The 17,160-nt window shown below is 41.9% G+C and overlaps 1 protein-coding gene across 1 annotated transcript in view; it reads left to right on the top strand.

Moving 5' to 3' along the window:
• The window catches only part of FNDC1 (fibronectin type III domain containing 1), a 47,201-nt gene that overhangs the window by 13,391 nt on the left and 16,650 nt on the right, over nt 1-17,160 (top strand). Inside the window, exons 8-14 of the mRNA XM_040599157.1 lie at nt 1,004-1,125; nt 2,857-2,968; nt 3,905-4,282; nt 9,314-9,379; nt 11,273-11,434; nt 13,410-13,640; nt 15,001-15,109. Coding sequence (XP_040455091.1) covers nt 1,004-1,125; nt 2,857-2,968; nt 3,905-4,282; nt 9,314-9,379; nt 11,273-11,434; nt 13,410-13,640; nt 15,001-15,109 — 1,180 coding nt within the window. The remainder of the gene's footprint in view (nt 1-1,003; nt 1,126-2,856; nt 2,969-3,904; nt 4,283-9,313; nt 9,380-11,272; nt 11,435-13,409; nt 13,641-15,000; nt 15,110-17,160) is intronic.

Genomic DNA, 17,160 nt, shown 5'->3' with positions numbered 1-17,160 from the left:
AACAGTATTGAGTAACCTGAGTGGTTTAGTAAATAACTTCTGTGCTATATGTAGATAACAGTGTTTTGTTCAGTGTGGTCTCATGGTTATACAGTGAGGACCATGCAGCTGGGCTATTGTATTTGCTATGTGTAGAGGTCCACCAGCTTGCAGAGCTTTAAGATGGGAGTGGACCTTAAATAATACCATGGAGGATGAGATGCATGGCATGACAGAATAACAGGTTTCTCTAGGTTTCTCTATGGAGTTTATATACCAGCTTACTGCTAGCCATGCCGTTGGGAAGTTAATAGCCAAAGAATGTTCTGTTAATAGATTTATGTAATTATTATTTTTAAGTTAATATCTGTTTTTCTGGAGGCAAGTCTCTCAGATAGGATGTGAAAATTGCTGCCCTTTCTGAGCTGGGGGGCCTGCAGCTCAGTGCTACTGCTTCTCTACTTCTGAGATGAGCTTGCCTCTGTGTAGCAGTGTTTTTTTCAACTAGAGAAGGAGAATCCTTCCTTTTACAGGTTAAAAAAATAAAAAGAAGGCAATTCCTATCCCCTCTCCTTTCAGTTTGTCACTTCAGCTTTATTTAAGGATAGAAATGAACAAGTGGTTTTGTTTAATAATGGTCTTCTCCCTCACCCCACTCTGAATGTTTACAAAGGTCACAAACATCTTAATGGCTGTAGTACCATCTAGAAATGTTGCCCTGCTTTCTTAAAAAAAACTAAGAGGGAATAAAGAGACCAAGCGAACATGGTAGAAACAAACCATGAGTGTTCAACGTCTTCAGAAGAAACCATTCCAGATGCTTATGTCAGCTGTGGGGATCTAACAGTGTCACCACAGTTTCTCCAAGCAGAAATAAAATGCCTGGTGTGCTGAGTGTGGTGAGGGCTTTTTCTGCTCTCATTTATGTCCAGATTGGTCGGAAAATGCATTTCTTTGCATTTTAAAGTGTGGTTTGTAGGTTGCACAGCTTTCTTCAGGATAGTGTGTTTTCTTCTCTGTTCAGGTTACAATGGCAGACCTAATCTTACAACGAAAAATGGAAACGGAAATGGAAAAGTAATACCTGGTAATAATGGAAAACCAAGTGGACAGAGAGTAATCAATGGCCCACAAGGAACAAAGTGGGTAGGGTGACCTTCTCTCCAAATTCAAGATGCCGTGGCCTTTATTGTACTTACATTTTCATTAAGGAAAGAGAGAACAGTAGTCTCAGTCAATGAAGCTGTAAAGTGAGGTCATACTTAGTGAACTATTTTCCACTGTTCCATTGAAATCTAATGGCAGATTCTTCATTTCCTTATTAGAATGTTTTAAATGTCTGGTTTAAACCCTGATGGCTTGAATTTTCAAATATAGCAATACTTCCATAAACTTAGTATAACATTTTTTCCTTGAAGTCAGTGGGACTTACACTCCGCAGTGACTCAGGGCTTCTCTGCTGTGCAGTGTGAGTGAGGACTGCTCAGGATAGCTGCTGTGAAAGCTGTCTTCAGCAGGGCTTCTCCCAGACTTACACTCCAGGGAGAAGCTCATGAGCAAGAGTATCAAAATAAAAAGTTACTGCATAAGTGTCACAGTGCTTTAAAAGCACATACACAGGTATCTTTAAGCATTTCGCCATTTGTACAGACATGTTTCTACTGGTATTTTCAGAAGAGCTCAGATGCCATTGATAGGAAAGCCCCACTAGGTGCCTACATGCCCAGACCTTGTAGTTTAAAATCCTTTCCAGTGGGTTTATAACCAATCAATGCAGGGAAGGAACTGGTGTTTCCTGCATGTTTGCCCAAATGCTGAGCTGGAGGAGACTGTGAACAGCCTCTCGGGAATCACTACAGCTGCTCACACATGGCGTGACACATAAAAGACATTTATTTTATGGCCACTTCAGTCTTACCATTTGCATTAGGGGAACATAAAAAGGTGCATCAGGTATGTCACATTGAAGGCAGGCATTCTGAAAAGTATGCCCAAAGCCCTTTCAATAGACTTCCAGAAAGTGGGCTAGAAAGGTCCTTGTGAGGCTGTAGCACAGCTCTCTCTACCTCATGAGAGGAGGGCATTGCTGCAAGCAGGATGACCACCTTGTAAAGCAAGAGGATCTGTGTCAACATCTGGGGCCTCCTGCTGCAGTCTTTTCCCCAGCACCAAATGTAAGTCTGTCTTGCCAGCTTGGAACTGATGCTCACATCCTCTTCCCAGTTTCCTCCCAGCACTTAACAACTTTTGCATTCGGTGTTCAGTGTTCCTGTCTGTTACCTCAGGTTAAAACAGCATGCAATTCTGAATTGCATTTTGGGTTGACATAGCAATGAGAACTGGATTTTAACTGCAGTTACCTCTTGAATTCAATCCAAGCTGTCAGATTTGTTTTATGAGACCGAGTCTTTTCTCCTACCCCGATTAAAGTCCTAGCTACTTAGTTTTCACTGCTGTTTCAATCTAAATTAACTGGTTTAAATTTTCCTTTTTCTTTAGTTAGTAGACATACTTTTAAAAAATCCCGTCTTCAAAGGGACTCAGGGTCACACTCAAAGCAATATTACAGGAATCTACCTTAGGAGTTGCACAGCCCAGGAAAATCAAGGGATCTGCTCCTTTGCGTATGAAAGCTACAGGAGGCATTATCAATACGGTTGTGCAACTCTGGAGCCCAGCTCTTGGGGATGTACTTTTTGCAGCAGTGATTTTTCAGTGATTGCTAGACAGTTAGTAACTCACTTTTAAAAATCTGTGGGTGTTGTAGCTCTTTCTATCACACTTGGCTTCTGAATTCCCCTAGGATTTCTGTTGCTGTGAAATTTCATTTCACCTCCTCTTGTGTTAGCTGAACTTGAGTCCATCTGTTGTTTTTAGATTGTAGATCTTGACCGAGGGCTAGTGTTAAATGTTGAAGGAAAATACCTCCAAGATTCCCAGGGAAACCCTCTCCGAGTGAAATTAGGAGGGGATGGACGTACAATTGTTGGTAAGTGACAACTTCCTTCTTATAGAAAAAAATTGTCAGTTTTTGTGCATATGGTACAAGTCTTTTAGAGCTGTTGAATGCTTCACGCATCCCCAGGTTCCATGCAAGTCACATGGAGCTGCTTGTACCCCAGGTCTCCATCAGCCAGTCAGCACACTGCAGGACCTTGGGAGACTTTGGGGCATCCTGTGGGGCTCTGGAGTATGAGGCAGCAAGAATCACCCCATGTCCATCTCACTTGTATCAGCATTACAGCAGACTGCAGGACTGAGCCGGAATAAGGATTGATGCTTGTTTATGTCTTTGTATACATAGAAATAATTATTCCTCACCACTAGCACTGTACCAGCCATATATATGTGATTATTTTCTTTTTCTGAAACCAACCACAAATAGTAAAAACCCCTGTGTGTGATCTGTGAAAACACTGCTGTTTGTGTATCAGTCCATCTGTATAGATCTCTTGAATTAAACTGGTTGCCATGAATATTTGAAGTATCCAGAATCTGGCACAAAAGTTTATCTGCAGTGACAGCATCTCACCAGCTTATCCCAGTTTTCCCTTGCACATGTTTGACTTTAGGGAGTAGAATATGGATTCATCATACCTTTCATCAACATTTATGAGACTGACTCAGAGTGCAGGTACTGTCTGCATGTTGTGACTCTGAAGCGAAACCTCCCTGAAGTCCTCCTAAGAAATGTTTATCAAACAGTTGATAAGTGAACACTGCTGTGGTTTATCTGAGGTTCTTCTGAAGCATTTCCCATCTTCCTTAGTCATGGCTCTTTCCTAGATAACAACCTTCTTCTCCTTCAGCTTAGTTACAGGAGGCTGTAGTCACACTCTCTATCTATCTACTGTTGATAAATACGATGCTAAAAGCCTGAAATGGATTAATGGTGAGATTTTTTGGTTTTGTTCTTCTCTTCTAGATGAAAAGGGTGCCCCAATGGTGAGTCCTGATGGATTACCTTTGTTTGGACATGGCAGATTTAGTAAACCTGTAGCAAGTGCACAAGATAAACCAATAATAAGCCTTGGAGGGAAACCTCTGATTGGTCTTGAAATGATTAAGAAAACAACCACTCCCTCAACTACTACTACAACAATACCACCAACAACTACCACAACTACTACAACCACTACAACAACTGTTGCTACAACTACCACCACCACTCCTGAACCAACCACCACTGAACCACCCACCGAGAAACCCCCCCCTACCTGTCCTCCAGGCACCTATGGACAGTATGATGATGAGGGCAACCTGCTGTTGGGATTCGATGGCCTGCCGGAGTGCAATGCAGAAGGTAACTTCCTTTTGTGCTGTTTGAGCTTCTTTAGTTGTGCTGTTTGTACAGCGTGGTTATGCAAATATAAAGCAGCAAAGAATCTGCCTCTGAAGATTTTGGTCCATGTGATAAGGTAGGAGCTGAGATTAGAGCAGCTGGAGAAGTGTTTGGGTGTTACATGTTTTTTCCATTGGAAAATGTCAACTTTCCCCAAAGCTGAATTTTTTTGTGTGGAAATATGTTGATTTCAGAAAAATTCTTACCTTCTATTGGATCCAGTCTTGTCACATATACTCACACATGTGAACACAAGTATAGGCAGTGGTTTTGTGGTCAAAGCACTTACATATAAGGAAGTCTTCACTGCAGTTCAGGCCAGGGAAGGACCTTAAAGCACTGTACATTTTGTCTATTTTGTGTTCATTTCTCACAATAAATTCTGAAAAAACTGTCTTTTGAGCCATGGTGGAACCAGCTTTTGCAAACTGAGATTCTTGTTCTCTTGCCAGCCCTCGGAGACAGAGATAGTCTAGCAGGAATGTAGCACAGCACGGATGAAGCTGGGGAAAGAGAACCCTGGCTCTGCATAGATAGGGCAGAGGGCTGTACACTAATTTCTTTCTCGTCTGAAAACATAAAACAGTGTTGGTGCCTGTCATTATTTCCCTGTTGCAGTTATACAAATTTAGGATGTAGTGCCAAAATGAAATCCAAAGTAAACAAATATAAATGCACTAGAGTCTTTTGGCGTTGAGCCTGTTCCTACCACATTTTACCCTTTCATCATTTGAATGTTGCATTGGAAACCAGTTAGCTGCTTATTTTGCAAGCCCAGATCAGGGAACACCATGGTAGTCCTTATCCTTTCCATTTGTAGGTAATTCCCAAGTGAGTCTACAAATGGGAAGTAGCAGCATGGCCATGACTTAAAACAACAAGTTGGCAGTGAGACATCTGCTAACTGCAGTAGCCAGTTTTAATGGGTAATGAAACGCCCTTACTTTTCCCCCATGCACCTGTATCTCTGAAGCCAAAGTGTAGATTTCCAAGTAGGCCATGTAACCATGGCCTAGGAAGCTGAGGTATCACTTTGAAGAGTGCAGAGATATGGAAAGATGTGGCTTCAGCAACTGACAGGGAGTCTATGATGGCGTCTTTGGAAAGGATCTCAGAAGCAGAAGACTGAAAATTCCCTTACCAGCTACCCTGGGTAAGTAACGAGTCAGAGATGTCAGTGCCTTGTCCAGGTGGAATTTTTGTACAGGTGTTAATATTTACTGAGCAATTAGACCCATCTTTGACAGTGTGTATTTATAGAAGCGTGCTTGCATATCTACAATATTCATGGATATATGCACACATAAACTTATGTATATAACAATGACTGTCATTGGTAAATATTTTTTTGAAGATTTTTTATTTTCCCTTTGGTGCTTTCATTGTTTCTTAATTGTATTTACAAAAGTGTTACAAATATTGTTACATATGGCTACCCTGGTATTTTCAAAGTTGCCTAAAAGGGACCATGATTTTTGGTAGAGTTAAGAGTCCTTTCCAATCACTCCAGTTCCTTTTAGTTACTTCTTAATGTAACTTATGTTACAGTTAAATGTTGCTTATATCCTGTAGTGTTTCCTCTTTGACCTGTGCAATTTGATGCCTGAAGGATTTCTTCTGAGAATACATATTAAAAGAAGAGTAAGAGTTCATGAAATATGTCTGGGGTTAATCTGAGCATAGGCTCCAGAAGCTGGACAGCAAAAAGCTTTGCAGTATTATTTTTAGCAGAGCTGTGGGCTGGGGAATTTTCATGTGATTTTATGGACATTTAAAAACTCTCTGCTTGGTTTTTTTGCCTTCAACCAGATGGTCTTGCTGAGTCCTTGAACTTTGAGGCTTGAATGAAAACTAGTTTTTTACACAGGCTGCGTGTTCAATGAGAATGGCCCTTAAGTCACTCCTGAACTGTATGACATTTTGACACTGTCTGCAAATGCATCGCAGTGGAAGACTGAAAAGACAAAAATGGGGCTGGATTTCTGCTTCTCACCTGCTATATAGCTTGAGCAGTATTAGTCTCTACCTGGCAATTATGAAAGTTTCTCTGAAGAGTAATTATTAGGATTTTCTTGATTGCGTTTTTTTGTTTGTTTTTTTTTTTTTTTTTTCAACCTGGTGACTGGCCTCAACATTTGACAAACACAGCAAAACAACCTGCCTGTTCCACAGAGGAACTTGCTTGAAAAGGGAGCATCTTGGTGGTATTTATTTAATGATGGCTGGTTTTGTTTGACAAGTGCAGCGTCTATTTCAAGAGGAATAAACAACTACTACTTGAACTATCAAAGCATTTAATGCAGTTTTCCCTTGACCGTTTCCAAATCATATTTTTATGTTGTCTTTCCCTTTAATCTGAATCTGGAAAACACTCCAGATCATTTAATGAAAGTTTTTCTGCCAAAGCTTGATATTTGTTGCTAAGTGCTTTACTCACAAACAGCTGGGGGCTGCAAGTGCCAAAACTCACCGCCAAATGTTTTACTTAGGCTTTGGCAAATTCGCTTACTCTCTGGCAGGATTTTTGCTCGACCCAGCAGAATTTATTGTCAGCATTTCACTAGATTCAGCAGTCTTTAACTTTCAAGAAGGAGTTTGGCCACATAAGCATGATTTGTCAGTGAAATCAGCTAAACTTTTGTCATGAACTCACAAGGAAAAAGAAGGTGAAGTCTTAACTACATGTTATGTGTGATAAAATTGAGCGATGGTTGTACAGTCTGCTGTCCTTACAGATGTCAAAAGACTATGGCAAGCAGTCATAGCAAGACAACCTCGTTTGATACAGGCAGGGTTCACTGAAGAGCTGCAGCAAAGGGTGATGGAGCAAGCTGGAGAACTGCAGCTGGTGTGCGTACAGAAAATTATAAAGTGAGAGAACTTTTGGGAAGTACCCCATCATCGCCAAGCCACAGCTGATGCTAAAAAATCACAGACAGTGAAGTAGAAGAGAAACAAGTACAAAAACAGAAAATAAAATTTGGTTTTGCTAGATCGTAGTAGGCCAAAGGCTGACTAGCTATTAGGTGTGAATGAGCTGATATCTGCCCATGAAAGACTTGAGATTTCTGCGCATCTGAGCCTTTTGTTTACTTGTATGTAGTCCAAGGTAAATGCATACATTATAGATGTTGGTTGGTGCTGGCCAACTATGGTGAGATCTGCAGAATTCAGCAAAGGATCTGCTTTGTCACTGACTACCCTCAGATAAGTCAAGTAGCTTCCAAGGGATCATCTGAAGAGTGGCTGCAGAAGTCTAGCATGGGAAAATGTCACGTTTTGCTATATGACAGTCTGAAGAATTAACCTATTTTCAAAGCTTATTTTGCCATTAAAATCACTACTGTGTATTTAAAAGAAACTTATTGTCGTAGAAAAACATCAATCTTGTACAATAATTGTTGTTTCTAAACAAAAAAAATCCTCCAAAATGAAAATGTCATTCGGATTATATTTGTGAACCGCTTGACGTTGGCAATTGAAATTTTGCATTGTTACTGACTTAGTAAAAATAACATTATTGCATTCATATCAGGTGTTACAGGAACTTCCCAGCTTCTGTCTAGTATCCTGAGGTCAAAGCTGTCTTTCTCTTGTCTTTTGTTCACACACTGGCCTCTCCCCCAGCATTTAATTGAAGACTTCTGATTATACCCGCAGTGGGTTCCAGCACAATGCTTTTGCTTTGTTTGCATTGCTTTTCATGGCTGATCTGAGCTTTGTGTACTCTTTGGCTTCTCTGAATAACATGTGGAGAAATGCATTTCTCGGAGCGTGCAGGGAAGCCTCCAGGATTCACAAGATGAGGTACTTGATAGTGGATGTATCTGGTGCTGTGTGTGTGACCTGTAGAGATACTGAGATAACATGTAGGGATAGGCACCTGGGAAGTCTGTGGATGCATTTGCGTTGGTTTTTGGAGTGAATCAGGAGAGTGTTTTCGATGTGCACCACACAATCATCTCTTCTTGCTATACTTTGTTTGCATCGCAGAGCAATCTCGGTGTGGACAAACTGAATTCCTGTTGGATAAAACTAAAGCAGAAGCAGTTCTTCAGGATGACATGTATGTGCACCAACCTGTAATGGGCATTCAGTTCTCAGGATCAGACTAGAGCTAAATAAAAGCCCGAAAAAATCCAGCACCAGTTACTTCATTCTCTAAATCCATTTCTTTTGGGCTGCATTACTTGCTAGCATAGATGTAGTCTGTAAATGTCATGACTCTGTGGGTTGTTTGATTTTTATTCCCCTGCAAAAATATTTGAATAGAAGTGTTTAGTTTATTGGAATTGCTTGGTTGGTTTTTTGCATATAGATTTCTCATATTTGCTGCTCCTGAGACTATAAAGTTGTCAAATCCTGACCTGAGTGTATCATGGTTGCTAGCAGCCTGCTTTTGCTCCAGAGCTGCTGGGGCCTGGGACAGAGCTCCTGAAAGGTGCGTTACTCTTGATTTTGAGTAGCAGCCCTTATCACAGCACTCTCCAAACTAGCCAGCTGCAACAAGGTCATTTACCATCTCACACCAGCACACTCTTCATACTTTCTACTCTGCTACGTCTCCTCACCCCAGCCAGGGCACGCTCCCTCTTCTCTTGCTTCTCCCTCAGCTGCTCCCTCTTCATTGTCTCTCAACCACTTAACTTAACCAGCCACAGCTGCACCTTATCCACATGGGCCAACCCAGTGCCCCTGAAGCCAGCCCACAGCTGTATATTATCAGTGGTAATTAACCCAGCTTCATTCCTCTACAAGCCCTGAACCCATTTTCCTCCAGAAAAACTCACTACTGCAGTTAGCTACTCACCTGTTATTCTGAATATGTTGAGAGGACTGTCACTGTGTTATCTGAAAACTAGGCAGTTATTTCTTTACAAGTCAACGGGCTAAAGATTTTAATATTAAGCTTTATTCCAGAAGTATTTTACTGGGAGGGTGGACATGAGACCATTGAATTCTTATAGCAGTTTTTTCTTTCTCCTTCAATAGATACGTTCTCAGGACTGGATTCAGATGTGACAGCTACTCCAGAGGCATATGTGATATATGATGATGGTACTGTTTAACCGTAAAAGTCTATTGCAAGTGGCATGTTTGGGGTTGGTTTTTTCCCTGTCTTCTTTCCTTGGAATTTGGTTCAAGGGGTAGGGTTGGAGAATGAGAGCTTAAATAGGCAGTGGTGAGCTGAAAAAGCTTTCCAGAGTCCTGCATCACATTTGAAGAGCAAAGGCAACTGTTTCTGGGCATGAAAGTCCCTTACTATCGGTCCTGCAATCTAACATGAACCTATTGCAGAAATAAATTACATTCAGAGCTTGGTCATACAGTCACTGCTTCAATCCTAGATTTACTAGATTTGCTTTCTCCAGCACAGTTTCTAACTCCAGCCCAGTCAAAGTCAATGACCTCTTCTAAAATAGAAAATCCAAATAATAACTGTGCCCTGGAAACTTGAAATACCGTAATTTTTAGCACTCTACAGCAGTGTGAATGTATTTGTTTGTCTTTTTTTTTTTTTTATTTTTTGATGTGTAGTCTGCATTTAGACTATAAAACATGCTCATACTGAATGAGATCACCTACATATAAAATAAATGATCTGCTGAATTCATGTGGAATTTAAAAAGGGGTTTTGCAGAGTTATATTCATGCCATTTTGATATTATAATCCAGGACACACAAAACTTGGCTGAAGAGGAAGCCTCAAGTCCCAGCATTTAATTATAAGTTTTCATAGGGAATGCAAATTCTCAGTTACTGGAACTAGCATTCACTTTCTGCCATCAGTGACTTCTGATGTTCTGCTCCTTTTAATCCTCAGATTCCTACTCCTGCCCCCACATATTAAGCAGATAAGTACGGAACTCTGTTAAACTCAAAGCTTTTTAGTAGAATCTATGGCTCTAGAATAATAAAAAGCATTTTTCTTTGTGGATACAGTGCTGGGATCTTCAGTCAAACAAACAACAGAAAAGCATTTAAAAAGAGAGTGCAGCAGCTGAGAGAAAGTTATCATAGACTTCTGTGCTTTTTATTCTGATCACTTCTTACTAAGGCCAACATTTAGAATATGGAGAGGAGAGGATGAAATGAAAACTGCACAGGTCCTACATCCCATGTTCTCTGCATCTCCATAAAAACGGAATATCCTTAGTGCACAGATCTTTTCCCAGGCCTCCCTTAGGTGCAGGTGACCTGCAGAAGACAAATGCTTCAGCACTTCAAGCAAAAAACCACTCAAAGCCATGAGCTGAGTCCCACAACCTGCAGGAGGACACAGCAGGGATGTCAAGTGCTTCTTTCCCTTAATTTTGTGTCAGTCTGGCAGTGCAGTAGTTTTTCAAAGAGCACTGGATTTAGTAGGACTGAATGTCAAGGAGGACTGAATATCAGGAGGTTTATGTGGGCTAGTTTTCCTTCCCTCATGGCGCTAATGGAACCATGAGTGGCACGTACAAGACTCCATGCCTCTTAAGTTGCAGGAAAGTTTGAAAGTAGTGTGAACCAGCTCCAACATTTTTGAATAATAACACAGAGATTTCTTAAAAAGGTATTTTTTTCACTCTCTTATCTCCTTCCTTTGGCATCTGAGGGCTATGGCTGAATAGTCAGTTACTGTGCTGTCTTCTCTTGGGGGTTGGGAGGGGAGGTGACAAATAAAGCACGTTCGGGATATTGCTGTATGAATACATTTGTTCATTGCCATCCTTTTTAACTGTGTGAGTGAGGTCTATGCAACGACTTTAGTATTCTAAGGCAAAGACTTTGTGCTCACTGTCCATCAGTTTGGTAGAAACCCTTGCAAGACTGAGGTGTCACCGGCCCTGACTTCGGAGTGTGTGGCACTCCTTTGGGACTATGGCTGGTGACAGAAATATTTCCCTTCTTATAGTTAAGCAAAAATAGCATGAAACAAGCTAACATTTTAATCTTCTGTTTCCTCTGAAGACTACGAATTTTTTGAGAGCACTTTGCCCCCAACTACCACCACCGTCACCACCACAACCGCTTCTACTACAACAGAATTGGAAGTTGACTATCCGGAGACTAGCGTTGTTGGCACCGGCCCTGTGTCAGAATATGATATTGCTGGGAAGAAGCGATTCACTGGTGAGGATGTCCTTTGTTTTATGTAGCTTACTACTTGTGCTGCAAAGAATTCTTTTTCTAGCAAGGTCAGCCCTTAAGCTGAGACCGTTATGCAAATATGTCCAACAGAGTAGTGTGTGGTCCTTGTAAAGGCTGCCACCTGGGAAACCCAAACAGCAGGACTTTGTTTCTGGTTCCAGTGCTTGCATTTCTGTGTGTGGACCAACACTGATTTTACTGAAGCAGTGCAAACCTCTGTGTACTCTGTCAGTGTAAGTGTTCTGCTGGGTATTCTGCATTGTGTTTGGTTTAGTTGAAGTCATTAAGAGAGTAAGAGTATCTGCTCTGGTGCTCAGTTTGGCTCAACTGCATCATTTTAAGTTTGTACCAGTAGTTCAATCAGTGCGTCTCCATGCAGGTGTGAGTCTTCCTCTGGGAGACTCGAGTCTTATCCACTGACCTTTGCAACCCCAGTGGTTTTACCCACCTTGTGCAAGTATATATGTCAAAGGTGTGCTTCAAGGTCAAGGAATGCATAGTATTTTGGGTATGAACTTTCCAAAAGGTAAACCCAATAAAGATAAATTTGACTTTGCTCTGTAGAAGGAACTTGGTGAAGGAATTCCCAATACATTGACATGAGCCGTGAGGCTGGCCCCTGTGTATGTGAGCCATTCAAGTGTATAGGTGGGTGTTGCAGCTCTGACTTTATTGCTGCTCTGCTTCTTTGTCAGAGAAGCAACTGGGGGCCAGACCAGAGGGATTTGGAAGTGGCAGGGCAACGCATTCCAGCCTTCACCCCAGACTAGTGCCTCCCCTGCAGCCCTTTACAAACCTCTGGCATTTGAACCGAGGTCAGGTCAGCTGCTGGCTCACCTGGCATTTCAGATGGGAGTTCAGGGGATGGATAGTCAGCTTTGACTCATGTCTTGCCTTCCCTTCCAATATCCACAAGCTTCACGTGGCTTAGTGTGGAGTTCTGCTGCTGAGTAAAAAAATTGTTTTTATATATGCCAAGACTTTCCAGTGCATCTTCAGTTTCCCTGTCCAAACAATTTCATGATGTTTCTATTCGCCTCTCTCACTGACAGTGCTCCTTGATTCATTTAGCTGGAAAGGCTAAAATTAACTTCATTGCAAGATCTGGAAAGAATCCCTTTAGGGCATGAAATCCAATAAGATAAACCAAGAAATGTTGGTTTATGAACATTTCAAGGCACTAGGGAAATAATATTACCATTCAATGAATTGTATTATTGCAACTGGATAAACATTTCCAAAGCAAGTTTTATAGTCCTTTGAATGTTACAGTAACTTTTAAGGCAATAAAAAGATGGTTTAATCTTTTCCTGAACTGAAGTGCAATTCCAGTCAGTAAAAGCTTTTAAAAATAGAAGTTACAGGTTGGGAGCACATGCCTAGAAGGTAGGGGACTCATGACTCCTGGTACCTTAGTACCCAGGGGACCACAGCAATAATCCCTTTGTTTAACCTGTTGGGACTTCACCTTGGAATTACTCTTCTTGTTCCCTCTGTTGTTTCACTCCAGTTTCAGGATATTTGTGTAAGAACAAACCACTTAGACCTGTAAAGTCTTAGGCAATCTAAGGCCCTGGCAGGGATCTGTTCCCACATGTGGAAAGGCAGAGTTTGGGTGACATTTTCAGCCCACCTTCCAGAGCAGCTGGAGGCAGCATGCAGGGGGTCCTGCAGTCAGACCACGCTCTTCTGCCTCTCATAGCAAAGACGATCCCTCTGTCTTTGCATAATTGAGTACAGGTGGGAGTGTGGGATATCCCATTCCCCCTGCTTATCAATCAAATTGAGTGTTTCATGGTTTGTTGGCAGCAATGAACTGTCTCTGAGCTGGAAGGTGAGGAATTTTAAAATGCATCACAAAACTTGACTCTTCTTTTCAGGAAATTGCCAGCCTGCGTGCTACTCTGCAGTACCTCCAAACTGCTAACTAAACATCACCCATCCCTGTCTTTTCCAGCTCCTTATGTGACCTATCTCAATAAAGATCCAGCAGCCCCCTGCTCCTTGACAGAGGCCCTGGAGCACTTCCAAGTGGACAGCCTTGATGAAATCATCCCTAATGACCTCAGAGAGAAAGATCTGCGTCCCCTGAAAGCCCCTCACAACATCACTGTTGTGGCAGTCGAAGGCTGTCACTCCTTTGTCATTGTGGACTGGGCCAAACCTGCTCGAGGAGACATGGTAACAGGTACTCTCCTGAGGGTTGCCCACCTGATGGGGCAGTGGGGAAGGGGGAAGTTTTCTTAAATGACCTTTTTTACCTTAAGCTGAGCCAACAGAGCCTGTAGTTCTCACTCCTCTACAATTGCTACAATTTTCTGAGGGAGTGAGAAAGGTCCCTCTGTCACCCCTCAGTGCCAGACTGACCAGCCCATGTTGGTCTAGATATCTCAAAATTTTGGCACTGATTTTGTGGCAGTGGTTCTGAAGGCACCGCTTCTTGCCTGGATAGTAGCTGTGATAGCGCTTTGCTCAACTCAGCTCTTCTGCTGCCAGGTAGTACCCCAAGCTCTACCACAGGCACCTCCAAAGCCTGCCTTTGGAGCATCTGTCACATCAGCTTCAGTCTGCTCCGAGCAAAGGTGGCTGCATGGCTGGACCTGGTCTAGGTCCCGCCTGGCTGTGAGCGTGGCTACAGGAGCTATCTGCCTATAGAGGGGCTTCTGGCTTGGCAGTCCACATTTTTTGTAGGAAAAGAATGTATGAGCTGATTATCTCCAGTGGAGTCTGTGGCCCAGGCTATGCTTACCTTTTTTTACTGAAATTTTGCTCAAATATCAGTCTGACAAGCGAGGTTCAGGGATGGGTAGGATGTTGAACAAATGTATTAAATTAGATCTCCTCTAATGTCTTTAGACCTTTTGAGAGCCAGAGAGAAGCCCAAGTGACTTTGAGAATGAATCTCAAAAGTTGCTGGAAAACCACTGGAGGAAATAACCAAAATATTTTAGAAATTAATCAACCCGTGTTTGTCAGTGGACCTGAAAGATCTGAAGTAAGCATTGGAAAAGGCCACTGCTTGGTGCTAACGTCCAGTTTTTGAGGAGCCTCGCCCAGCTCTGCAGCTGATAGCCTTGGCAGCAGGGTGGGGAGATGGTGGAGCCAAAGCAGCGATAATGGTTGGGAAGGGAGAAGGTAGCGCTTGAACAGGCTATGTCATGTCTGTCCCATAGCATTTGATTCTTCACAGCTGTTGATCCAGTACCTTACTGAACACAGTTCATAACTTTACTTTTTTTTCCCAAAAATTATCCTGGTATTTCTAACTATTTTAATTTCTGCCCAGTGTACCACTTAAAACAGTGAATGGGTTGCCTCTATCATCTTCTTGCCTTCACTGTGTTTTAAGTCAGAATTTGCACTTCAGTACCATTCTCTTCATCGTTATTATCTAATGGGATTTTCTGGGAGAGTTAGGCATCAAATCTTTCATATTCAAAGATGGTTCCACTCCTTTAAACTAATAAAATCTACTACAATACCTAGGGATATAATTTATTTAAAATTTATTTAGGATTGTCACAACGATTTTTTATTCCTGTTTGCAGGGTATCTGGTTTACAGTGCCTCCTATGATGACTTTTTGAAGAATAAGTGGTCAACCAGGACTGCAGGGTCTACTCATTTGCCAATTGAGAACCTGAAACCCAACACACGGTAAAGATTTGATCTGCTCTCCTTCAGTTCTGTTAGGGAACTAAAGCAAATTTTGAGAATTGTCAGTTGTTTTTCTTGGCCTTAGTATAAATGTTTACATCTGATCTAGATTTTACTAATTCTGTTTGGCAGCAAATTGTTTTATAAACCACAAAGCTTGCTTACATTATATCTTTACCCTATCAACCCTGGAGCAGATGACTGTGTGTACATGCATATGGTCTTTTTGTATATTAAACCACATATCAGTAACAGAGAAAATCTTATTTTTAAAATGCATTTTTCTAGTCTTAGCATAACTGAATCAAATTTAGAGGGGAAGAATATACTAAAGTGTATGTTTGGTATGATGTGATGTGGCCATTCCCACATAACGGTGTGGCCAAGATTTGACACCTAAGGCTGGTGGGGAGATGTGCCACTCTCTGGTCTGTTTTTGCTGTGTGTTCACATGACTTGTGCTGGAAGAGAAGGCTTGGTGGTATATGATGAGGCTGTGGCAGTTGCTCAGAAGTCAGTTTGGCAGGAGCTTTAGATCTTTAGCTTGCAAAAAATCTCACTGAAATGGCAGAACAAGAATGCATGCTTTGCGTGATATTAGAATAATTAATGGCAATTGGGTGGGAAGTAAATGGCCACAAAGGGAGTACATTTAAATTACTTCTTTTGACAGATGCTCAGTGCATCTCATAGTTTCCTCCCAAATTCTGAGTCCAAAATACTTTCGGTGCTGCCTTGGGTTGGGTGATTGCTCTTCACTTGCATGACTACAGTCTCTTAGACACTGGTGACAAATGTTGCTCACATATTTGGTAACACGGGAGGTGCACCAGGGTTTTGGGCTGGGACTAGCATACCTCACTTGATGACAAGCTACAGATCAGAGCATCCCCTCCTAGGACAGGCACATAGGGATTGTGCCAGGGCAACACAGAAGAGAGAAATGGTGCCACCTAAAGTACCTTTTCTTTCCAAGATGATTTAAAGAAAAAATGAAGGTTCTGTGGATTAAAAGCAGTTGATTGAGAGCCTCAACCTAGAAAACAGACAATTGGGTATGACCATTATCTAAAATCTTAACAGATTAAATAACAAAACAAGATAAATAAATCGTGAAAAGTGAGTATAGATAGCATTTGGGTCTTAAATATAACCAGACATTATTTTTTCTGACTTCATTGCAGTGCTTCTCCACACAGCCTTGACTATAGCATAGACTCACCCACACTTTGCCCCTGCAGCTGCTCCTGCTGATATCCTGAGATATCCAGGCACCAAGAAGGGAAAAGGGGATGCTGCTGCCCTGTCTCCTCTCCACAGATTTCCCTCTGGCCAAAGAGTTCTGAGGACATGGCATCTCTTTGGGAGAGCCAGCACTGGATCAACTTTAGCACCAGTTCTTTAGGCAGGTGCACCATGGACATGTCCACCAGAGGACACCTGCAGTGCCAAAGATACAGGAAATCAGCAAGCAGAGAGGATATGGAGAGGCAGGGCAAGCACATACAGGACACCCAAAGAGTTAAACCCCCGGAAATAAGATGTTACAGGAGAAACTTTGTGCCATCTTATCCTCTCCTATTGTGTCTACAATGCTGTCAGTCACACACTTCATGAGGCTTTTTCTTACATACCCAAGAGATAAAAAAGGCAACCTGTTCTGAAGATTAATAGTCTAAAATTCAGTGCAAGTCCATTAGAGTGGTTCATGACATGTTAAAGCAATATTACTTGCACAGTAGAGAACTGCAATTGTATGCTTTGCATCTGTTAGTGCCCTTGTTATAAAACATCATTGTTACAAATGTATGAAGGGAGGTATGAGACACCATATCTGTGAGTTTCACCTGTTATAACAAGATGGAAGAGGTCTGAGATTTCCTAAACTCTGTCCCTAGATAGTCAGGGAAGCGGGTGCAGACCCTCCTGCCTTTTTATGTCCATGTCCTTGTGACCTGAAGACACGCTTTCCTTAAATCTCTCTCCACCTGCCACTACTCCCCGTTCCTGCCCCCACATCCCAGACTCCTGTATATCCCCAGCCCTTTTCC

Source organism: Falco naumanni, chromosome 6 (genome assembly GCF_017639655.2).
Source record: "Falco naumanni isolate bFalNau1 chromosome 6, bFalNau1.pat, whole genome shotgun sequence".
Taxonomy (NCBI): Eukaryota; Metazoa; Chordata; class Aves; order Falconiformes; family Falconidae; genus Falco; species Falco naumanni.
The sequence above is the reverse complement of the archived record's forward strand: the minus strand, read 5'-3'. Positions and strand labels throughout refer to the sequence as shown.